Genomic DNA, 25211 nt, shown 5'->3' with positions numbered 1-25211 from the left:
ATTATTTATTCTAATTTTCTGTTGTTATTACAATAAATAAAAATGCTTATTTCTCTATGTATTTTTTCTGACAATCTATTAAAATAATACTCATCAAATTTCTATTGTCTGTTGATTTGATTTCCAATCTTCTTTTTTTCGATGGTTAAAACTCTAGGAAATTCAAAGACAATAAAATTTTTACTCTCATATATTGGCGAGCTCACACGCTATACTTACCGCAGAAACCGCGTACGCGCATCGAACTGAAGACGACTAAACTACTATTACATGAGTAGTTTTACGTTTTGGCCATTAGACGTCACTCAGTACGCAACTGCCGATTTAAATTCGACTACGCCGTGTTGTGTCATTTGTAAGTGTCAAAATATTGCAGGCATTAAAAGGGGACAGGGTGGGATCAAATTTTAAGTGTAAGTAGCGAATTAACAAATAATGTTTTTTAAAAATTTGATTATTTTAACATCTGTCAGATTCTTAAATATAACAAGGTAGACATTTTGTTAGTATTGTCAGGGTGGTTGATTTTTTTACCCGGCTTTCTATTAAAAAACCATGCTTTTATGTTAAACAGTATTAATTTATTTAATGACTTAATGATTATTTAAATAATTAACAGTCGGTAAGTGGTTATATACTTATATTTACCAACATTAGTAAAAAAAATTGACCACAAAGTTATTGCTTTACGCATAAATAATAGATTATTTATTTATTTTATTTACGTTTGCCTAATAAAAAGACCTGTTTCTTTTTTATGGTTCGGTCAGTAAAATATTTTTTGTGGTAAACCATGACACTGTGAATAATAATTCGCTACCCGCTCAAAGAGAAGCCTCTTCGCTTTATTTATGTTCTAAATTTTAAGTTCAGTTTTTGGTTAAACAACAAACGTGTAACTGACGGTTTCAGTTTGGGCTTGAAGTTCTCGACCTGAGTACTTAAGGCCTTTTGTATCGCCGTAAACTGTAGCTTCGTAATTGAAAATCATAGAATGGTTTTTGTCCATAGGGGCGGTTCTATTAGCGGGTGGCGTATTATTTACTCTGAGAAATCAAAGCGTTGTCGTGTTTAGTGTTAACATTATTATTTACAAAGTTAATCACGACAGCCACTGTGGCGCCACGTCCTGGTCAAGAAAATTTTCTTGTTTAAACAAGTTGTTAACAATTTAAAGGTTTTTTTTTGTATAAATTAAAAAAATTACGTGCGTTTATATTTTATTACAAATTTCATGAAATAAATGGATGAAACCCTCAAGTCTCAGAAGGTGGCTCCTTGTCTTCAAAACTATAGGAAACAAAATGGGGCCGTGGCTTGCAAAAAGCAGCTATTGCTGAATTTAGCTCGTTTATTCGGTTTATTGGAAGATAGAAAATGAAGTCCGAAATTTAAACAGAAAATCAAATTGTCGTGGTTTTTTTTATGGTAAAATATGTTTTTATTGTTTGTCACACCAAAAGATATTATTCGTTTTAACAAATTCGATGTGATTGAATTTTGCACGTTTTTAATCATCATTTCACATCTTAAGTATTTTCCACAGATATGTCTTTTTATAAATCAAAGTGCACCATTTTCTACTGGTTTATGATTTTTGTCGCCATTTTGATTATTAATAAGGGGTTTTAATTAATTTTAATAAAAGAAACACAATTTCTAGGATTTATTTTAAATAACCGAAGCACAGAAAACGAAAAATCGTATAAACGAAAATATAAATAAGAAAGCCTGGGTAGTAATATATTATAAATTAGTAGGTTAAAAGTCGGAATAATCGGCGCGCGTGCATGAGAAGATGTATGAATGTAGAAGAAGCGAAATCTGTATGCAAACATAGAGTAATGTGGCGTTTTATCCTTTCTGCCTTCTCTTGCGGAGAAACAGCGGGATGGATTGTTTGTTTTTTTGTTTTGTTATTATTTAATTTATCACTACAATAAAAGCACGTCACACTTTAAGTACGTAGTAAGGTCTTTAGACTAGCAACAATGTCCGCGTTATTTCTCAATGGCCGCCATTTCGTGCCTTATATCTAACGGTGTCTGGCGAACGTTAATGCCTGGCTAAGTGCACCCGTAATATAATCCACAGACCGTGGAATGATCCCCACCAGCAAAAAATCAACTTTGGGTAAATTTCCTAATGTTTGACAGTAGAGTAGAAGCATTACTCGGCATTCAATCGGAGGTGTTGGTTCAAGTCGACATGACGGGCGTTCGGTCCATATAAACAAGCGCGGCACAATTCATAAACACGCAGCTTCATTTTAACCCATCATTTTGTATCGAGTCTTTTCAACTTCCAGGATCGATCGAAGCCCTACATTGTATCTATACTTGAATGAGAAATATGGAAATTGCTTCTGTGAATATTAAAGCTGAACCGGGGACTGGCGATGTAGAAGGAGATATTCTCCATCCGGGGGCAGGGGCGTCATGTCCCCGCAGCGGCGAGGAGCCGGGCGTCGCTACCGCGAAGGCCGAACCGGGGACCAGTACTGGCCGCCCTGGCCGGCCTAGGATAACCAGCGATATTGTTATATTTACGGAGATAGATATTGACTATCCCGACATTAAACAAGAATGTTTGGATTCCCAGCGTAAGCGTGAATCAGCCTCGAGTGAGTAATACTACTATTAAAATAATCATTAGTTACTTCCTCACCATCGGGACTTTAATGATTTCGAAAAAACTACCTTGAATTAATTGCGATGCTATTTGCATTGAAAAATATTGTAGGAAACAGACAAGAATGAAAATCTTCGTTTTATATAGGTAAGGCAAATCAAATCTTCCCATGATAAATAATTAGTCAAATTGAACTTTAAGTCCTCTTTTGAAATTATTCCAGATTTGATTCTTAATATCTTCCTTCTCTCTTTCACTTTAATTATTCTGTTTCTTTCTTACAATTAATATAAATAGGAACGCAAGTAATTTTAAGTATATTTAGGTCGTGATTACTCAAATAACTCAAATGGTACAGTTCATATACATTTATAAACAAATAGTGTAACATGTATTTGATGTTAATAACACTCCCGTTTATTTATGTCATAAATACGATAAATGTAATTAATACTTTTTATTTTGTTAAATTCGATTAGCACAGAAATGTATTTTTTTAAATCGTTAAACTTCCTTAAGTGGGACACTGTAAACGAAAGTCTTCACTTAAGTAAAATATATTGTTGCTCTGCATAAATCTAATCTGACAAAGGAGACGTTTCTAGCTTCCGCAAGCCTTTCTCATTGAATACTTCTTCATCTCAAATAATATATCCCGATTTGATTTCCATTCATTTACCCAGTTATTTACAGAAAACGGAACTCAAGATGTTGTAGAGTGGAGTTCGAACGTCGGACCTCTGATTCATGAGTTCGAGACACTAACAACCCGGTTCGATTTTAAATTAGTTTTTTAATTTCATTACGAATTTAGTTGAATATAAAAATAATGATAACTCACCGTACTTTTCATTTATTTTATTTATTTAACTTTAAATAAACGTATAAACCCATTACCAACACTCTCCTTAATCGCTCAAATGCGTTTTGTCACCAGCCGTCATGTAATAGGATTAGTACTTCTTATAATATTACAATAGTTATTAAATATCTCCACCAACAAGCCATCAATACAAATGTTTACTTAAAAAGGGAATTGTTTAGTAATAATTTAAATCGTATTAGCGATAGATTCGATAGTGTACTGTCAGTTCCAGGATGCAGAACTAAGTTTGCACAGAGGCTCTCCTTACATGTTGGTCCGAGATCCTTCAATATTCTAACCAAGGAATTACAAAACATTAAATCACTGGTACAGTTTAAAGAAGGTTGAGGTCTTGGATTAACATGAAAGGAGCAAATAGACACCTTCTTTAAAAACATAAAATAAAATAAAATGCACACTGCAAATAAATCCTCTTTTCGTAATATCAGCATATGTCAATTTTCTTTTCCGTTTTCTTTTGTTTTTCTTTTCATGGTCATGTCATACCATAATTATATGCTATAAACATATAAATAATGAAAAATGGAATGGCCCACGCTCAGACGCTGAAGTCTTTGTGGGCATTTTTTCCGATTTATTTTATAGCTTAATTTTACGATTGATTTTTATAAGTGCATTTTTGTAATTATATTTATATGTATGTATGGAAAAATAAACAACAAAAAAAAATATTAAAAAAAAAAAAGAATTTGGGGGTTAAGTTAAAAAAAAAAACTTTGTGCCCGTTTCTGCTTTTAATTTTGTATATTTATATTTCTATACTAAATAAAAAGGAACAAATTTTAATATGAGATTATGAAATGAGGGTCATCTTGAAACAGTTAACGGTCAATGCAGTAATATGTTCTTTGTATGTAAAGTATCCGGACTACTTGCCACAAAATTAAGGGAGTTCTCTGGTTTGATGGGTTTAATTTTTTTTTTTCCTTAATATATCTAGAATATGTTGGTAAAGGGTTTTTTTTTATTATTCAAAGCCATTATAAAGACACAGCAGTTAGAAGAGGCAGGTCTTCGGAGCGCTGCACATAGGGGTATTTCTGCTAATTAGGTGGCCAAATTTATATTCTTTATGAATTTATTTCAAATCATTTATATTGGTAAATTGGTAGATTTAACCTTTGGTGAACATATTTTGTAGAAAGTTACAATTTTATATGAGAGTAGTTGTGAGAAAACTGATACATTTTGAAGAAAATAAATGCAGACTAGGCAGAATAATAAATGTTACACAGCGTGTCAAGTGGCCACTTAAACCAGCCAATGACAGGTCGTAAGCCCCATAAACGCCTAGACTTCCAGATTCCCTTCTCAATGATGTTTTCCCTCTATATTTCAATAAATCAAAAATAAAATCACTGAACTGATTACGATGACGAATCCCATCCTTCTTCACTAGAGCTCCGCTCCATTCAGTTACTTCATGGACAAATTCCTTCGCAGCCAACTCCCCGTCGGAGGAACTACGAGTTCTTCATGTGGGGCTCGGCAGAATCCATTGCTTCATTACTATGCGGCATAGATTTTTTTTATTTGGTCTTATGCTAGATATAAAGCGATCAGAGGTGAGCAATAATATATTATTATCGATATATCATTGCTCTTATGAGAATTTCCTTTAAAAATTCAGCCGATACACAGATCTGATTCTTATCGGTCGACAGAATTGTGGTGAGGAAGAAGTGGGATTTCGCCAAATAACTTTTTGTTAGATCCATAAACGAATTGTAGCGGAACAAAACAACTTTGGAAAATGTTGCTGTCACTCGCACCTTCGTCCTGCATTTTTTGTTTATTCGAGGATTGTTGCGATCCATCACATCCCCATTTTTAATTAGAGTCAATGATTGACGCTTCTGTGGACTTGGTGCTATTGGAACAAACGTTTAATTGTGTGGTCCAATAAAAGTTGCAGGTTAATTTCAGCGCATGTTTCCGATATTTGATACGGTTTTTTCACACGGTGTAGCTCGGATAAAACTTGTTTTGTTGCTATTTCTTACTATTTCATACTGTTGTTTGTTCCACAAACATTGGAAGAGCAGCTGTTGGATCGAACTGTGATTGTTTTTCACAATGTTTTGAAATTTTATATGCTTTTTGATATGCTTGAGCTGTCTGCGGAGAATTCAAAACGTATTTGAGAATATTATATGATATCTTTTCTCCAGAACTTTAAAACGATGTTTGAGCCACATGTATTAAGACATATTTTTCTATAGTACTGCGTACTTCCTGTGTTTTTCTTCGTTTGCTCCTCTCATTTGAGTCTTCAAATGACTTTTTCGGTCGACCAGAAGAACTTCGTTTAGCTTTCGGTATTTCGAATGTTCCTTGTAACCACATTTCCATTATTTTGAAGGAAAATTTGTACTTTTTTGTCGATTTTTTCTTAAATTGTGACTTTGAATATGAAAAATTAGGCCTCACTTCTTTCTTTTGCTCGTCATAAAATACATCTGGCGATAAAATATATCTCTCAAGAAATATCAACTTTTCGCCAAATTTGGCAAGCCTTGTTGCAGCATTTTATCAAAAAGAAGTCTACGTGTACGGTTTGGGTTCCTGAGGTACATTCAGATTCTGAAAGAAAAACAAATTTGTCCTGAAATAAGGTGGTTTTGCACTAGTATGATTGATTGACCCTAAATACATTGATTCCGCGGGAGTGCACGGCCAAATTTGATGCATTTAATTAGTGCAACAAAAACCATTTTGAAAACAAAAAATCAAAAATTATCTACATAGTAATGAATATGACTTTCAGCCTACTTTAATATATCAAATTATCAATATATTTTTATAAAACTTGTCTGCTTATTTGTATGCTTACCTGTAATGGCCAAATCCAACATTTTTTTTTTCCATACGAACTCCTAAATAAAAATATTCACTTTTAAAAATCACTGATTTTCTAAGAACGCCTTTAAACGATTCGAACACTTAGAACGACAGTCGAATTAAAACTGACACTCCAGCCCATGCTCTGTATTGGATGATGGAAAGCGTCGTTTATTGTTTGGTGTCTATTCGGAATTCCCAGAAAAAGTTTTTTTTTATCGTATACTAATTCTACGGATTCTATTTATGACCGGATAATTTCCGGAAATACCCCTACGTGCGCTGGTATGAGTTGTAACTGTACTTGAAACTTCAAACGTGTTTTTCTCGATACTTTGTTTTTCAAACTTTCCTCCATCATATCTCGAGAACAGCTCGGCCGATTCACTGCAGGTTTGTAGGGTCAACTCGACATATAAAAACGCACAGAATGATTTTTTAATACCCGAAATTGAAAATATTTTATTTTTTAAAAGTTGACAAAAAATACATGAAATTCGAAATTTTTTGTTCCGAAGTCTGTGAAAAATCCAATTTTCAACATTTTCTTTTCATAATAGTTCATTCCGTGGATATAAGCTAACAGATTAAAACACCGCAATTTTTTTAGTTTTAAATAAACAAATCAGCTGATTTTGTGGAGGGAGTGAGCGTCTATTTTTTCGAGGGAGATGTCTTCGGAGCGCTATAACTTTGGTTCTAATGAATATTTTTAGCTAAAAATTTATATGCATACTCTTGGAACAATGAATTGAAAAACAATACCCTTGAATAAAAATATAATGAAATGATAAAAACTCTAAATTTCTATCTCTTCATTGGTTCTCACAAAAAAAAAAACAAAAAATGCTAAAAAATCCGACTTTCAAACCGGAGAACAAAAATGGCCTGCCAGCCTGCCGGACCGATTAGCTGAAGACATGATCTCTCGAGTGATACCATGAAGACTCGCGTGCTGATAATGGTATAAAATTTAGATCGGTTAAGAGGCGATGGTGGAATAAGCAAAAAGCAATATAAAAATCTTAAATAAATTCTAGCTCTCAGTTAAATAAATAATGAACGTATCTTATAATTTTTTTTATACAAAATTACTAGTTTTTCACAATCTACCCCATCCATTTTCAATGAAGCTCGTTTTATTCGGCAAATATTTTTGTATCTATTCGTTTTTGCTAGTTAATAAAGGATCTAAATAGGTTTCATAATTGTTTTTGTTTCAGGCTTACAAGTAATCCCGGAATATTTCGCCTGCTCAGAGGGCCAATTTAAATGTTCACAAATAAGTGGTCTGAAAAAACACATGTTAACTCATACTGGTGAGAAACCATTCTCATGTTCAGAGTGCCAATTTAAGTGTTCAAGAAAAGGTAATTTAAGAAGGCACATTTTAACTCATACTAGTGAGAAACTATTCTCATGCTCGGAGTGCCAATTTAAATGTTCACAAAAAGGCAATTTAAAAGGACACACATTAACTCATACCGGTGAGAAACCATTCTCATGCTTAGAATGCCTATTTAAATGTTCACGAAAAGGTGATCTGAAAACACACATATTAACCCATACTGGTGAGAAACCATTCTCATGCTCAGAGTGCCAATTTAAATGTTCACGAATAGGTGATCTGAAAAAACACATATTAACTCATACTGGCGAGAAACCATTCTCATGCTCAAAGTGCCAATTTAAGTTTTCAAGAAAAGGTAATTTAAGAAGGCACATTTTAACTCATACTAGTGAGAAACTATTCTCATGCTCGGAGTGCCAGTTTAAATGTTCACAAAAAGGCAATTTAAAAGGACACACATTAACTCATACCGGTGAGAAACCATTCTCATGCTCAAAGTGCCAATTTAAATCTTCACAAAGAGGTGGTCTGAAAAAACACATGTTAACTCATACTGGCGAGAAACCATTCTCATGCTCAGAATGCCAATTTAAATGTTCACAAAAATGTGATCTGAAAAAACACATATTAACTCATACTGGTGAGAAACCATTCTCATGCTTAGAGTGCCAATTTAAATGTTCACAAAAAGGTTATTTGAAAAGACACATGTTAATTCATACAGGTGAGAAAACATTGTCTTGCTCAGAGTGCCCGTATAAATGTTCACGGAGAGATATGTTAAAATCACACACGTGTCAATTCATCAGCATGAAAAGAAGCCAGCGTAAAAAGAAACCAGAAGAAAGAAAGAAAGAAAAGAAACCACGGGCATGCTCAGATTGTAGAAACACGTTTTCCAAAAAAGAAGATTTTAATTCGTCAATCAATTAACTACATAGGTGAGAATGTTCTTTCTGTAAAATTACTAAAAATTAAATAATATACAATTAATTCATTAATTATTTTAATAATTATCTCATTTAACCTGCAACAGGTCGGTGACCCTTAATATTCTGAATTGTTAGCATGTCCCATTTTTTTTTAAAGTCGCTCAGCAGTCGATAGTACTGACGAACTTACTTTTCGACGTGGCTATTTAGGCTGAACCCCTTTGAACGCATCATAATGAGTATTGGGAAATTACTTGAATTAATAAGGACGTTCTGGCGCCCGATGTACCCAGAGTGAGGAAAACCTAAAAATATATTTCATCAATTCTACCCACTCTACCCACGACGAAAACAACTCATTTAGGGCATGCCGGTCCGGTCAGTAGCTCGCCCTCCTGACGTCCGCGAGACGGCGATAATGCCCTCGGACGTTCGCCGACTGTCCTGTGGAGACGGGCAGCAGACCTCGCGAACACCTCGATTCGTCAATTTCGGGTTTCGTCCGGTTCTTTTGGCAGGTTTCGGATCCGGCTCCGGATGGAAGATTTTCCTAACAGTAGAGTTTGTAGCACTGCCACCCAACCCGTTGACAATATCTTCGTTAGAATAGCCTTCTTCGTGAAGTATTTTGTTGTATTTGGGAAACCAACATTTCCACATACTTATAGTAAACAACAAACACATTGTATGAACTCAGAACCAAAAACAGATTTCCACAAATCGTGCAAAGAAAATATAATGGAGATATTTTTAATATACCTATGTATAAATTCATACATATAATAATGTTATTTTCATTTTATGTTTATTTTCAACCTAAATATTTATTGTGATCTCACTCATTTAAAACAAATAATTCAAACATACCTTTCTGCACTTACTAATTCGCTATTTCTGTTAATTTATTACCCTATTTCATCATTTAGAACAAATAATTAACCCCAGTTCACAGAAAACAAACCTCATAAACAAACAAACAAACAGAAAGTTAACTTCGATTTTATAACCTCGAGATATTTTACGTTTACCTCGAACCAGTCTGACGATGAAAGAGAGAGATAGCGCTATACAAAACAATTAAGGACGCATGTGTATTCCTTTTCCGAACGACGTATGTCTTCTCTACCGCTGACATGCTGAATGTTGTACTGAACCGTTGTTCAGTACATTGGGTGGATCAATTCAACATTAATTTTTAATTATTACATTTATCGAAATGCAGGTTAATCACGAAACTACACCATAAAGTCGACTAATCTCCACTCGATTTCTTTTAGCGAAATTTTCATCCGCGAGTTGAAACTAATTAAATGAAACCGAAAAGGAAAATAATAAATATGTGTCCACCCACCCTAAGTTTACCGGACCGATTGAATTTGCGCGATACGCGTGAACGGGCCTGTACATGACGTACTCGATCGATCATTTTAAGACTATTAATATTATAGATGTTAAAAAATCCCAATATGGAAACTGTAATGCCTTGGTAAAACTCGGGTATTATTTTTTCATTTAAAACTATAAAAAAACTACAATTTCAAAACATATTAAATATCGAGTAGAAACACTATAGGTTCAAATAAAAATATATTAAACCATGGATTCAGCATAAAAAATGAAAAATTTTGACCAAGATAGCTAATGAATCCCACTAGTGTAGGTTGAATTGACCAAACTGCGTTAGTTTTTTTAAATTTTTGAAACAGTTCTGTAATACATTTACGTGAAAAATTTCAACGCTTATCAGTTCATGATTAACCTCTTCATCCTAATTTTCCAGGCACTCTCTTAATACCCATCCACAATTCCTCTTTCTTCTCTAACTCATGGTGTCCATGCGGCTCCACTGTGGAATCATCTCCCATCCACCATCAAAGATGTTACTACAGTATCTCTGTTTAAATCACGTCTGAAGAAAAATATCCTTTCTCTTTCTTAAGCTTAATCTCTAAGATTAAACTCTCTTCGTTTCCTCTCTCCTCTTTTTTTCTTTTTCCCATTGAGTAATAGTTTCGACTAAAGGGAATTTATGAAAAAATACGTTTATTTCTATTTTTATATTTCCTTAGCTTTTTTATCTTTGTTTTCTATTGAATATGTTCTGTAACTTGAATTATAAAAATAAAACAATTATTTTATCGGTTGGTCGGTAAATATTTATATTTAGCAATAAGCCCGCCAATGTACAAATAACATTATGTACAAAAAGTCAAATAAAAAAACAATGTCAATTCACAATGGCATTCGATCATCAACGTAGCTATATATAAAGCAAAGAGCAGTCGCATGCACAAAATGAAATTTCACAAACGAACCGCTCTCTACCTCCGCGAGAAGGTTTCGAATAGCACTCCTCGTGTCAAAACATAAATGTTTGTTAATGAAAAATAATAAACCCTTTTCCTTTCTATTAATTTTTTAAAAAGTTGTGATATCTGTGTTGATTGGGTAAAAGGAGTCAAGTCGTCAAAAATACGAATTGGAGTTAAGTATGGCATTTAATTCGTAATTTTTTTCTCAACAAAGTCAGGGAAGATGAGTCGTGTAAAAAAATTATCTTTCAATATATTGCACAAAGACATACGTTTTATTAAGTCACATAATGCATTAAACAATACACTCTGATAGATATTATATCCTTGCGTTGCGTATTTAAATATTATTTATTTTATTATTTTATAAGTGATAAAACCGATTATAAAAAAAATAAAGCATAATTACATAGCAATAAAATACATATTAATAGTAAAAATAGAAAACAAAAATCCCACAAAGGCATGGCCTGTTCGTGGGTATACAATAAAATGTTAATGAATTATTACTGATTGCTATTGAGCAGCCCTCCTGTAATTATAAAAAGTTATTTAACAGTTACTTGTAATACTTGATTAACTTAATGATGAGGGCACAAGAAGGGACGGTTCCTACGCGGGAGGCTAACTGCAAAGGCCGCAACTTGTGTCGAGTCTCCCACTTACGTTTATTTGAAGTTTACTTGCTAAGTGTGTATTTTAAGTCTTCTTACTCACTGTTATGTATGAACAAGTATTTTTTTAAAATAAACTGTATTGAGTCACAACGTGTTCCTTGAATTATTTAAACCCCTCCCCGCCTTATTTCAATCAAATCGAAAGCAACACTAGATGTGGTAATCCGTAAAAGGATCGCTGGCGCCCGAAGAACCCTAAACACGCCAACGAGAGCTGTCCTCGAGGAGGCGGTGTATCACCACTCGAATGGACTCTTGAAGTTGACGATCTGTTGTGTGCGCTAGATGAAACACGGCTTGTTACTCGATGGTATTCTGATCATACCAAGAAAGTATGATGAAGTATAAAGATGTGATTGAACTTTTTATATCTAAATTTGTTGCAACAGAGAGGGAAATCATTTTCGAGAAGGGAATATGGAAGTCTAGGTATTTTCGGGGCTTATGACCTATCGTTGGCGGGTTTAAGTGGCCACTTTACACACTGTGTAACATTCACCATTCTGCTATGTTTAAAAATCCACATTTCCTCAACTCTTCCATCTGTTGACCTTTGAGATTCATCCGGCTGAACCTAATTACCAACTAGGCAACGCCTCAAAACAATTTCCAATTTTTGTGCTTCCACTTTTAGTAGGTAGCTAACTCAATAATGTTTGAGTATGTCCAAATGCTTGCAGACTGGCTAGATTTCTTCCTTAGGGAGTTATTGATATCAAGATTAGTTGCCACATAGAGGAAAACATTTTTGAGAAGAAAAGTCTAGACATTTACAGGACAGATGACCTGTCATTGGCTGGTTTCACATTTCTACAACTCTTCCAACAGTTGACTTTTGTGAAGTAAAGGAGTTTGCCCTCTCTGTTGCATCATATCAAGATATGAAGATATAATATTATACTATATATACTTAGGGAGGAAATCCAGCTAGTCTGAAAGCATTTGGACATACTCAAAAATTGTTGAAATTTTGATAGTTTATAAAATAATAAATGACACTAAAATTTTTCAATTGATCCTTGCGCCACATAAAAATACGTTTTAAAAATATTTTCCTAGAGTTTTTCAGCAATCCGTTATTTTTTTAATGAACCTTGTCATGCCATTTATCAACGTACATTACATGTCCCAATACCTTTTGCTAAGTATATCGATGAACCTTCGTAAATATTCTCGGAACGGATAACTCTAGTGAGAATACCTTAATGGTACAATTTATATTTTGTGCAAGCTAAAAAGAATAAATAAATAATATGCTGCTAAATTCAGAAATAGGTTAGGTAGGTCATGTCTTAATTTTGTACTCTATGGTTTTTCGACCGAGCGTACAATTTTGCGGTGGTTAATGGAAATACATAAAATGTATCTGTGCTTTTACTGTCAAGCGCCAGGTGGTGCGCGTCCCCATCCAGTGGATAATAAATACATCAAGTACAATATTGCTGGACGAGTAAACGAAGATTTTACATACAAATCGCCGCAAAAAGTAAGTTACAAACATATATTCGGTTTGTAGCGAGCACCGCAACAGGCCGGGAGTTCCCATTACCGCCGGGCCTGAGAATAGTCGTATTTAGTTATCGCGATCTCACCGGGAATCGAACCAGGAACGAGCGCCTCAGCTAGAGGTGAATGCTTCCGCTCCTCGCGCCCCGGCGCGTGCAGCGCCGCCAGCGCCGGGTGCGGCGGGCGACAGCCGCCTTAGCCATATGCAACCGTCAGTTACAACTTCTTATTATTCAGGAATAGAGCTGTCGAGTGATATCGTACCATTCATCAACATACATTACCCGCCCCGATACCTTTCATTGAGAATATCGATGAACCCCCTTATACAACTAATGTTATTCTTTTTATACAATTAACATAGAGTTATTTATAGAAAACTCAATTTTAAAAAAGGAGATAAAACTGACGTCTCCAATTACCGACCCATTTGTATTCAGTCAGCCATTCCAAAGTTACTGGAATCTGTTTTGCTAACTAAGTGAAAGATGAATGAATCACCGATGAAATTTGTAAAGTTATCACTCCGTTACAACATGGTTTCATAACTGGTAGATCAACTCTTACAAACCTCATGTTGCATCAGAATTGGTTAATCACATCAATGGAGAGACGTCATCGAACTGATACAATTTATACTGAACAAAAAAGCGTTCGACAAGGTTTCTCATACAACGTTAATACACAAACTTAGTTCGTTGGGAATTACTGGTAATATCTTGGAATGGTTTAAAAGCTACCTGTCATCAAGGAAAATCTTATTAAAAGTATTCGGTTACAACTCGTATCAGTTTGAGGCATCTAGTGGGGCACCCCAAGGCTGCCACCTGGGACCAGTACTGTTTCCTTTATTTGTTAACGACATTGTGTCGATATTTGAGAAAGTAGACATTCTTCTCTTTGCCGACGATCTCAAAATTTCAAAAACCGTTACCTCTGATATCGATTGTAGAGTTCTTCAGTCTAATTTGGTAAGGCTGTACAAACTGGTGCCAGAAAAATGAACTTTGCTTAAATGTCCGCAAATGTTGTGTAATATCATTTACAAGAAATGAAAAACCAATATTTTTCGATTACAATTTCAATAATATCAATCTGGGAAGAGTTACACAAATAAAGGATTTGTGGAAAGTTTTTGACAAAAAATATCATTTATTCCCCACATATCAATGTCATCATACCATCACTAATAAGGCGACGAAATATCTTGGATATTTGCAGCGAACTGTAAAGGATTTTAATTCTATCACTACCCTCAAAGTACTATTTACTGCCTTAGTTAGAAGTAATTTAGAATTCAATTCAACAATTTGGTCACCTTATTACAATGTTCATATTTTAAAGTTGGGAAGATTACAACGTAAATGTCCTAGATTCATCAATTACAAACTTAATATACCCACTGAAAATATTGATTCTTCTTCTTCTTATCAGCCCGTTTCTATATAGGCCTCTTCTTCTGTCCTGGGCGCGCTGTTTCCATCCTCGGCCCACGAGTTCGACGACGTCGTCAGTCCATCTCGTTTGTGGTCTCCCCACTTTCCTTTTTGTTCCGTAGGGTCTCCAGTTTAGTATTCTGGGGATCCGCCTATCACTCCTTGTCTCGCCACATGACCCGCCTTTGGTCGGTCGCCTTTGTACGGCGTCTTATCTCCTCATTCCTTATTCGGTCCCTTAAGGAGACGCTCAACGTCTTTCCATAGACCGCTGAGTGCACTTAATTTTGTGGACGCTTCTAGCAGTGAGTGACATAGTTTCAAGACCGTATGTTGCCACCGACAGAACACGAGAGTTGTAGACTTTGGCCTTCAGATTATTTGGGATTACCTTATTTCTGAAGACGTGTTTCAGCTTTCCAAACGCAGCCCAACTTAACCCGATTCGTCTTCACTTATTATTACTTTATCGTCTGCAAAACGGAGGTGATTTAGATACTTGCCATCTATTTTTATGCTTTTGTTATTTCAGTTTAGCATCTTCTAAGGCTAATGTAAAAAGTTTTGGAGATATCGTGTCACCCTGTCTTACACCCTTTTAAATCTTGATTTTCTCCGTCTTTAGATCGTCGTTTTAATTTTTTAAATTAAAGTGCACCATTTTTTACTGTTTCAGGATTTGATTCGCTAATTTTGATAAGTGAAAAAAGGTTTTAATTTTTGATTTGAAAAATATAAATATGAAAGTCCAAGTAAGAATATATTAGTAGATTATTTAATTTTTCACAGTAATAAAGCACGTCACACTTTAAGTATGTAGTAAGGTCTTTGGACTGGCAACATTGTCGGCAGTATTTCGCAATGGCCGCCATTTCGTGCCGGACAGTTTCCGACGAGCCTTAATCCCCGGTTAAGTGTACCTATGAAATAATACACGGACCGCGGAATGATCCCCACCAGCAAAGAAGTAACTTTGGGTAAATTTTCTAATGTTTGACGGTAGAGTAAAAGCATTACTCGGCGTCTAATCGGAGGTGTTGGTTCAAATCGACATGGACAATGTCCGTTAATTAATAAATAAATAAATGACGGGCGTTCGGCCCATATAAACAAGCGTTGCGAAATTCATAAACACGCAGCTTCATTTCAACCCATCATTTTTGTATCGAGTGTTTTCAACTTCCAGGATCTATCAGAGCCCTACTTTGTACTTGAAAGAGAAATATGGAAATCGCTTCGGTGAATATTAAGGCTGAACCGGGGACTGGCGATGTAGAAGAAGATATTCTCCATCCGGGGGCAGGGGCGTCATGTCCCCACAGCGGCGAGGAGCCGGGTGTCGCTACCGTGAAGGCTGAACCGGGGACTAGTACTGGCCGGCCTAGGATAACCAGCGATATTATAATATTTACGGAGATGAATATTGACTATCCCGACATTAAACAAGAGTGTTTGGATTTATCTTGTAAGCGTGAATCAGCCTCAAGTGAGTTATACTTCTTTTCACTCTATCTATGTTCTGAGATTACGCAGAGGACTAACACTCCTATTGCATAATTGCTCATATAATCAATAAGTTACTTCGTCATCGTCGGGACAACAAACATAGAGTTACTTGAGATGCTATTTGTACTAAAGAAATATTTTATGAAAGAAACAAGAATGACAGTCTTCGTTATGTATGAGTAAGACCATAAATCAAAATCTTCCCATAGTAAATAATCAGTCAAATGTAACTTCGGCTCGTTTTATTCTGCAAATATTTTTTTATCTCTATTCGTTTTTGCTAGTTTATTGAAGGATATCAATTGGTTTCATGCTTTATTATTGTTTTTGTTTCAGGTTTACAAGCAAGCCAGGAATATTTTGCCTGTTCAAAGTGTCAATTTAAATGTTCACGGAAAGATGGTCTGAAAAAACACATGTTAACTCATACTGGTGAAAAATCATTCTCATGCTCAGAGTGCCAATTTAAATGTTCTGTGAAAGGTATTTTAAAAAGACACATGTCAACTCATACTGGTGAGAAACCATTCTCATGCATTAAGTGCCAATTTAAATGTTCACAAAAAGGTGGTCTGAAAATTCACATGTTAACTCATACTGGTGAGAAACCATTCTCATGCTCAGATTGCCAATTTAAATGTTCACAAAAAGGTGGTCTAAAAAATCACATGTTCACTCATACTGGTGAGAAACCATTCTCATGCTCAGAGTGTCAATTTAAATGTTCACAAAAAGGTGATCTGAAAAAACACATGTTCACTCATACTGGTGAGAAACCATTCTCATGCTCAGAGTGCCAATTTAAATGTTCACAAAAAGGTTCTTTAAAAGAACACATGTCAATTCATACAGGTGAGAAACCATTCTCATGCTCAGAGTGCCAATTTAAATGCTCGCAGAGAGATGGTCTGAAAAAACACATGTCAACTCATACTGGTGTGAAACCATTTTCATGCTCAGAGTGCCAATTTAAATGTTCTGTGAAAGGTATTTTAAAAAGACACATGTCAACTCATACTGGTGAGAAACCATTCTCATGCATTAAGTGCCAATTTAAATGTTCACAAAAAGGTGGTCTGAAAATTCACATGTTAACTCATACTGGTGAGAAACCATTCTCATGCTCAGATTGCCAATTTAAATGTTCACAAAAAGGTGGTCTAAAAAATCACATGTTCACTCATACTGGTGAGAAACCATTCTCATGCTCAGAGTGTCAATTTAAATGTTCACAAAAAGGTGATCTGAAAAAACACATGTTCACTCATACTGGTGAGAAACCATTCTCATGCTCAGAGTGCCAATTTAAATGTTCACAAAAAGGTTCTTTAAAAGAACACATGTCAATTCATACAGGTGAGAAACCATTCTCATGCTCAGAGTGCCAATTTAAATGCTCGCAGAGAGATGGTCTGAAAAAACACATGTCAACTCATACTGGTGTGAAACCATTTTCATGCTCAGAGTGCCAATTTAAATGTTCACTTAAAGGTGGTCTGAAAAAACATATGTTTATTCATACAGGTGAGAAACCATTCTCATGCTCAGAGTGTCAATTTGAATGTTCACTAATAGGTGGTCTGAAAAAACATATGTTTATTCATACAGGTGAGAGACCATTCTCATGCTCAGAGTGCCAATATAAATGTTCACTAAAATATAATCTGAAAAAACACGTATTAACTCATACTGGGGAGAAACCATTCTCATGCTCAGAGTGCCATTTTAAATGTTCACAGAAAAGTTCTTTAAAGGAACACATGACGATTCATACTGGTGAGAAACCATTCTTATGCTCAGAGTGCCAATTTAAATGTTCACGAAAAGGTGATCTGAAAAGGCACAAGTTTACTCATACTGGTGAGAAACCATTCTCATGCTCAGAGTGTCAATTTAAATGTTCACAGAAAGGTTCTTTAAAAGAACACATGTCAATTCATACAGGTGAGAAACCATTTTCATGCCCAGAGTGCCAATTTAAATGTTCTCAAAAAGGTAATTTGAAAAAACACATGTTTACGCATACGGGTAAGAAACCATTCTAGTGCTTAGAGTGCCCGTAAAAATGTTCATGGAGAAATACGTTAAAATCTCACATGTTTATTCATGCTGGTAAGAAACCACTGTCATGCTCAGATTGTAGAAACACGTTTTCCAAAAAAGAAGATTTAATTCGTCATTCATTAAACCTCACTGGTGAGAAATTACTAAAAATAAAACAATTTACAATAAATTTATTAATTATTTTTACAATTATCTTATTTAACCTGCAATAGGTCGGTGACCCTAAATATTCTGTATTATTATTATGTCCCATTTAAAAAAAAAATCGATCAACAGTCATAGAACTGACGCACTTACTTTTCGACGTGAACATATTTATACCTTCGACGAGGCTCGCAACCCGTCAAGTCGCTTCCTCCGTGGGGGCGCACAGAGGAGGAAAACGCAAGAATGCAGAGTTGCGACATGGACGCATGGGTGAAAAAATGAACGAATTGTGTGATGTGACGAGGAATAAATGTTTAGATATATTATGTATTACGGAAAGTTGGAAAAGGGGAAGCGGTTCGATGGAACACGGTGACGCGTTGGTTCTCTGGTCTGGGGTCCCAGATACAGACAGAGCCTGCCAGGGCGGTGCCGCGTTTCTGTCTTCCAGAATGATAGAGTGTATGAAAGAGTATGTCTTTATAAGTTCTAGACTTATGTTTGTCAGATTCAAGATTGGATTGACAGGAATTATTTTAATGATAAGGTATGCGCCTGTGAATTTTGACTGCGAATCTGAGAAAGATAAGTTTTGGACAAGTGTGATGAATGTAATGAATGGAAAAAAAGATAGTGAGAGAGTAATACTCGCGGGAGATTTAAATGGGTGGGTGGGAACTCGGAAAGACGTGATGTAGTCAGCCTTAGGCATGTTCGGGGATGGAAGGCAGAATGATAATGGAAGAAGGCTGCTAGAAGTATGTCTGGAATGGAACCTTTTTGTGTCAAATACGTTCTTTGATCATAAGGAAATCCATCAGTATACGTGGGAAAGAGGCAACGAAAGGTCTATTATCGATTATGTAGTCATCGACTCTAGATTGAAACCTCTAACAGTTGATACGCGTGTATATAGAGAGCCGAAATGGAAACCGATCACTTCTTGGTAGTATCAAGAGTAATACTGTTCCAAGGATGGCGGTCCAAAACCCGTAAGATACAGGCGCCTTCTCGAGTAAAAGTTGAAAAACTTCAATCATTTGATGACATGAAAGATAAATTTGAAAGCGCGGTTAATCGTAGATTGATAGGGGAGTGTGGAGAAAGTATGAACATTGATGATATGTGGGATTGTTTGAAAAAAAGTATGTGTGAATCAGCAACGGAAGTATGCGGTGTGGCAAAACAAGGAAGAAAGAAAGGTGATGCATGGTGGGATGATGAAATAAAAAAAGCTCGTTCAAGAAAAGAAGAAAGCATGGTTAAACTTGTTAACAGTCAGTCAAACAGATACCAGTAAGTATGGCGCATTAAAAAGTGTATACATTGAATGTAAGAAAAGAGTAAAACAAGGTGTGCGTGAAAGAAAAAAAATACTGAAAGAAAGTGGGGGAATAAAAATGACAAAAAATTTCCAAGAAAATATAAAAATATTCTGGAAAGCAGTTAAAAATTCCCAAAAAAGTAAGGATAGTGGATGTATGACAGCAGTAATAGGAAACGATGGAAAAATGGTGACGAATGATAGTGGAATTAAAACGAGATGGAAGGAATATTTTGAGGAGGTGTACGAAACGCACACAGGAAATATAGCTAAGTATATGAAGAATGGGAAAGCGCAAGGTTATGATAACATTGCCACAGAGTTTATAAAGGCGGGTGGAGAAATAATTTTTGTATGGCTACATAAGCTCTTTAACCTATGTTAAGAGGAGAAATACACTCCCCCTGATTGGAGGAGAGCTGTTGTTATGCCTCTATACAAGGGAAAAGGCTCTAGGGTGGACTGCGGAAACTATAGAGCTATCAGCCTTTTGAGCGCTGTTGGAAAGATTTATGGCAGAATACTGATTGAGAGAGTAAGAAAAGTGACTAAAGATAGAGTTGGGGATATACAAAGTGGATTTATGAATGGAAGAGGATGTATGGATCAAATATTTGCTCCGCGAAATATGACAGAAAAGTTTCTGGCTAAACATCAGAAACTTTTCTGCGCATTTGTCGATCTGCAAAAGGCATTTGATAGAGTTGACAGAGAGAAATCGTGGAAGGTTTTATCGGAGTATGGAGTAAATGGTAACCTGACGAGGGCTATTGCGTCCTGTATAAGGACAGCACAGCATGTGTGAAGGTGAATGGGTCATTCACATCGTGGTTTAATATTCCGAAAGGAGTCAAACAGGGATGTGTAATGTCACCATGGTTGTTCAAATAACTGTATGAAAGAACTGAAAGATTTAAGAATGGGAGCAAAAATGAGTGGTACAACTGTTAACTGTCTTCTGTATGCGGATGATGCCGCGCTTCTTGCTAGCAGCAAAGGAGACCCGCAATTCTTGGTAACAAAAGTCTACGATGTATGCAAGAAAGCGATTTGCTTATGAATGTTGATAAATCGAAAGTGATGGTTTTTGAAAGGGATGAAAATATAACTAAATGTGAGGTCAGCGTGAACGGAGATATTCTGAATCAGGTAGAAGAATTTGTGTACCTGGGAAGTATGTTTACTAGGGATGGAAAGGCCGAGAAAGATATTGAAAGGAGTGTGAGTGCCGGGAACAGAGTGAACGGTGCACTAAAATCTACTTTGGCAAACAAATGTTTATCGCAGGAGGTTAAACTAGCAGTTCACAACGGAGTTCTAGTTCCAACTCTAATGTATGGGAGCGAAGTATGGAATTGGAAAAATGATGATGAAAGTAGGTCGAATGCTGTTGAAATGCGATCCCTCAGGCGAATGTGTGGTAAAACGATATATGATAGGTGCACAAATGTCGAGATCCGTAAAGTGTGTAGGGCTGAGACATGCATTACTGACATAATCAAGAAAGGGGTGCTGCGTTGGTTTGGACATGTAGAGTGAATGGACAGCGAAAGAACGGCTAAAAGGATCTACCATGCAAATGTTGATGGATGCAGAAAACGAGGAAGACCGAGAAAGACATGGCGCGATCAAGTCCATCAAATACTTGAAGATGGACATGTCAAAAGTAGGAATAATCGGCGTGCGTGCATGAGAAGATGTATGAATGTAGAGGAAGCGAGGTCTGTATGCCAAGATAGAGTGTTATGGCGTTCTATCCTCTCTGCCTATCCCTACGGAGAAACGGCGTGATGGTTTGTTGTTGTATATAAAACCACGGATTTAGCATAAAAAATGGAAAATTTTGACCAAACTGCGTTAGTTTTTTTAAATTTTTGAAACAGTTCTGTAATACATCTGCGTGAAAAATTTCAACGCTTATCAGTTCATGGTTAACCTCTTCGTTCTAATTCTCAAGGCACTCTCTTAATACTCGTCCAAAATACTTTCTCTCTTTCTTCTCTAACTCATATAGTGTCCACGCGGCTCCACTGTGGAGTCATCTCCCGTCCACCATCAGAGATGTTACTACAGTATCTCTGCTTAAATCACGTCTGAAGAAACATCTTCTTTTTCTTCCTTAATCCTCCTCCCTTCCTCTTTCCTCTTTTCTCCGTTATCCCATTAAGTAATAGTTTTGACTTACGGTAATTGATAAACAAATACGTTTATTTCTATTTTTATATATCTTTAGCTTTTTAATCTTTATTTTATATTGAATATGTTCTGTAACTTGAATTATAAAAATAAAACCATTATTTTATTTGTTGTTGGGAAGAAATTGCCATAAAGCAATACGCCCGCCAATGTAAAAAAATAAAATAATATTAATGTCGAACTATAAAATGTCAATTCACGATGTCATTCAATCATCAACGTCGCTATATATAAAGCAAAGTGCGGCTGCATGCATTAAATAAAATTTCACAAACGAACCGCTCTCTACCTCCGCGAGAAGGTTCAGAATAGCACTCCTCATGTTAAAACATAAATGTTTGTTAATAAAACATGATAAACCATTTTGCATTCTATTCATTTGAAAAAAAAGGTGTAATATCTGTCTCGATAAGGTAACTCCTTAGTCAAGTCGTCAAAAATACGAAATGGAGTTAAGTATGACATTCGATTCGTAATTTTTTTCTCAACAAAGTCAGGGAAGATGAGTCAGGTTAAAAAATATATTTCGATATATTGGACGGAAATATACAGAGTCAAGTCACATAATGCATCAAATAACACGCACTTGGCTGGATATTATATCCTTGTAGCAGTGCATAATATTGTATACGCGTTGCTAAATATTTTTATACGATTATGTTAGCGAAATATTTATTCAACAATTTATTATTCGTAATTATGTTTAACTGTCCCTAAGGGTTTTCGAGATTTGTCCACTAATTGACTTGTGTACCTACATATCTCGTTATAGAAGTACAATTATATAGTGTAATTATTATGTATGCTGTATGAAAAATATAAAAAAATCAGTAATCTACCTTAATTGTTCAATTTTATCCAGCTATCTATCTACTTATAACAATAATTATTCTTTCAAGCTAGTACATAATTACAATTTTATGTATAATTATTGGCGCTAGGTACTATTTGATTTAAATGCAGTAATAGCAGCCCTCCTGTAATTATTAAAAGCATCATTAAATACATTACTCTGTTTACAGTTAATTGTAATTCTAGATTAATTTAATGATAATAAGGATCTATAGATGAGGGCACAAGAAGGGACGGTTCCTACGCGGGAGGCTAACTGCAAAGGCCGCAACTTGCGCCGAGTCTCCCACTCGAGTTCATTTGAAGTTTACCTGCTAAGTCTTCTTACTCACTGTTTTGTATGGACAAGTATATTTTAAATATAGCGTATTGAGTCACAGCGTGTTCCTCTTATTAATCACCTTATTTTAAGTAGACCGAAAGCAAAATTAGATGTGGTAATTCATAAATGGATCGCTGGCGCCCGAAGAACCCTGTACATGCTAACGAGAGCTGTCCTCGAGGAGGCGGTGTATCACCACTCGAATGGTCTCTTCATATTGACGATCTGTTGTGTGAGCTAGATGAAACACGGCTTGTTACTCAACGGTATTTCAGAATATACTTGGAAAAATGTATTTATATTTAAAATGATATCAAAATTAGTTGCCACGGAGAGGAAAACACTTTTGAGAAGAGAAAACGGAATTCTAGGCATTTACAGGACGACAAACGACCTGGCATTGGCTGGTTTTACATTCATTTCGCAACATTCATCATTCTGCCCATGTTTAAACACCCACATTTTCTAAACTCTTCCATCTGTTGACTTTTGCGAAGTAAATGAGTTTTCCCTCTCTGTTGCAACATATTTGTTTATTAAATGGCGTTGCAAAATAAATTATTTCCTTTTGCCAATATCATATTCTGGTCAACTGGTTCGCAGTACGCAACCAGCAACCGGCAACCGGCCCCACCGTCGGGTCTGCAAGCAACATAAACATAGGTATGCCAGTTCCGAGAAAGTTCTCTCCTTTCTCGTTTTAAAACTAAAAGGAGAATCCCTCCACAAACGGTCAATCCTCCACCGTATTTGGTAAAATCGGGAAAGAGGATAGTGAAGCATTTGATACATATGTAAAGGGGATATCGGGAGGTTCCTTACGTCTTGTTTTAAACCTCTCCATATTCCCACAAAACTAAATTATTTAAAAATAGAAAATTGTTTAATGTGAAAAAAAAACACAAAAGACATTATTGTTGCAATTTACTACTGTGTAGATGTGTGTTTATGTATACACTAATACTAGTGTGGGAGTAAGTGTTCAGGAGTGTGCATCATTAAATAGTAAGTGGAATCGTATCGCAGCCAGAAATAATAAGTCTTAATTTATTTTTAAATAAATTAAGGGGTATGTAAAATATATCAATAGATGAAAAACAAAACATTATAGTTAGAGCAAGAACGATAGAGGAAAGAGTGGTGGGCATAGTTAGTGCTACAGACTGGCAGATGGAATAAATACTTATTTCTTGTCACGCGAAAGGGGACATAAAAAATAATTTTGGTAGGTTAAAAGAGTCTACTTTATTATTTAATGATTTATGTAAATAGCATAATTCAGATACAGTGCGTCTATTTTCAAGGGTAAAAAATCCATTTTGTTTGGCAGATTGGCTGTAAGTACAAAGCGTTTTATAATCTACATAGGTATTTTAAAAATTTTCGTTGAACATTTTCAATTCTTTCTATGTTTGTTATTTATTGTGGGCTCCACACGACGGATGCAAACTCCAAATTACTGCGTTAAAAAGTGTCGTTTAAAGTTTTTAATGTATTTGCTTTTTTAAAAGGTTTGGAAATTCTTAAAATGAAGTCCAGCATTTGGTAAGCTTTTTCAACAATGGAATTTATATGAGACCCCAACAGCAATCTATTATCAAGAATAACTCCCAAGTCTCTAATCTCGCTACATCGTGATATGGAATTATCTTTGATCGTATAATTGTGCGTAAAAAAAATTGTACTTTTAGTAAATGTCATTGAATAGCATTTTGGGGTATTAATGTACAATTGATTTTTATTACAGTAATCAAATAGACGATCAAGATCTTCTTGGATATTTGCACAGTGAGATATATCATTGACAGTGGCAAAGATCTTGGCATCGTCGGCAAAAAGTAGAAATTGGCAAAATTTAAAACCCTGATTTATATCATTTATATAAAGAGAAAATAAAATGGGACCTAAATGGGAACCCTGCGGAACACCAGAGCTGCAGTATTTGAAACTAGATAAGACACCGTTTATAGCTACTGCCTGGGATTTATTTGTTACGTAAGAATTCAACCATCTTAAAAGATCGCCATGAATTCCATAACATTCCAGTTTATGAAGCAAAATGTTGCGGTTAATTTTATCGAATGCCTCTTGAAAATCGGCGTATATGGCGTCGACTTGAGATTTTTGCAAAAGGAATCGGTAATAAAATTTGTGAATTCCGAGAGATTAGATTCAACTGTCCTACCTTTGTAAAAACCATATTGCCGTGTAATAATAATGGGAGTGAT

The 25211-nt window shown here is 35.5% G+C and overlaps 1 protein-coding gene and 1 long non-coding RNA gene across 3 annotated transcripts; both read left to right on the top strand.

Annotated features, from left to right (window-relative positions):
- Positions 1–220: 220 nt before the first annotated feature.
- On the top strand, positions 221–8573 carry LOC148275132 (uncharacterized). Of its 2 annotated transcripts, none has more exons than XR_015824101.1 (3): positions 221–413; positions 2309–2623; positions 7582–8573. It is a non-coding gene; the product is annotated as an uncharacterized LOC148275132 (long non-coding RNA). The 2 variants fall into 2 exon arrangements; XR_015824102.1 differs by lacking the exon at positions 221–413 and adding an exon at positions 2003–2133.
- Positions 8574–13009: 4436 nt separating this feature from the next.
- On the top strand, positions 13010–23040 carry LOC148275131 (uncharacterized). The gene is made up of 3 exons (XM_088236100.1): positions 13010–13116; positions 15759–16058; positions 16415–23040. The coding sequence occupies exons 2-3, from the start codon at positions 15797–15799 to the stop codon at positions 18121–18123; spliced, it is 1971 nt and encodes a 656-aa protein (XP_088092226.1). The 5' UTR covers positions 13010–13116; positions 15759–15796; the 3' UTR covers positions 18124–23040.
- Positions 23041–25211: the final 2171 nt, after the last annotated feature.

Source organism: Micrasema longulum, unplaced genomic scaffold (assembly GCF_059751315.1).
Source record: "Micrasema longulum isolate JH-2025_06_02 unplaced genomic scaffold, ASM5975131v1 h1tg001505l, whole genome shotgun sequence".
Lineage (NCBI taxonomy): Eukaryota > Metazoa > Arthropoda > Insecta > Trichoptera > Brachycentridae > Micrasema > Micrasema longulum.
This window is presented reverse-complemented; position numbering and strand designations above follow the sequence as displayed.

What these genes read in the sequence shown, in the direction of transcription:
- LOC148275131 (XM_088236100.1), top strand. Translation starts at nt 15,797, where the DNA reads ATGGAAATCGCTTCGGTGAATATTAAGGCTGAACCGGGGACTGGCGAT. An exon ending in TAAGCGTGAATCAGCCTCAA is followed by an intron (nt 16,059 to 16,414) that starts GTGAGTTATACT and finishes TTTTTGTTTCAG; the next exon opens with GTTTACAAGCAAGCCAGGAA.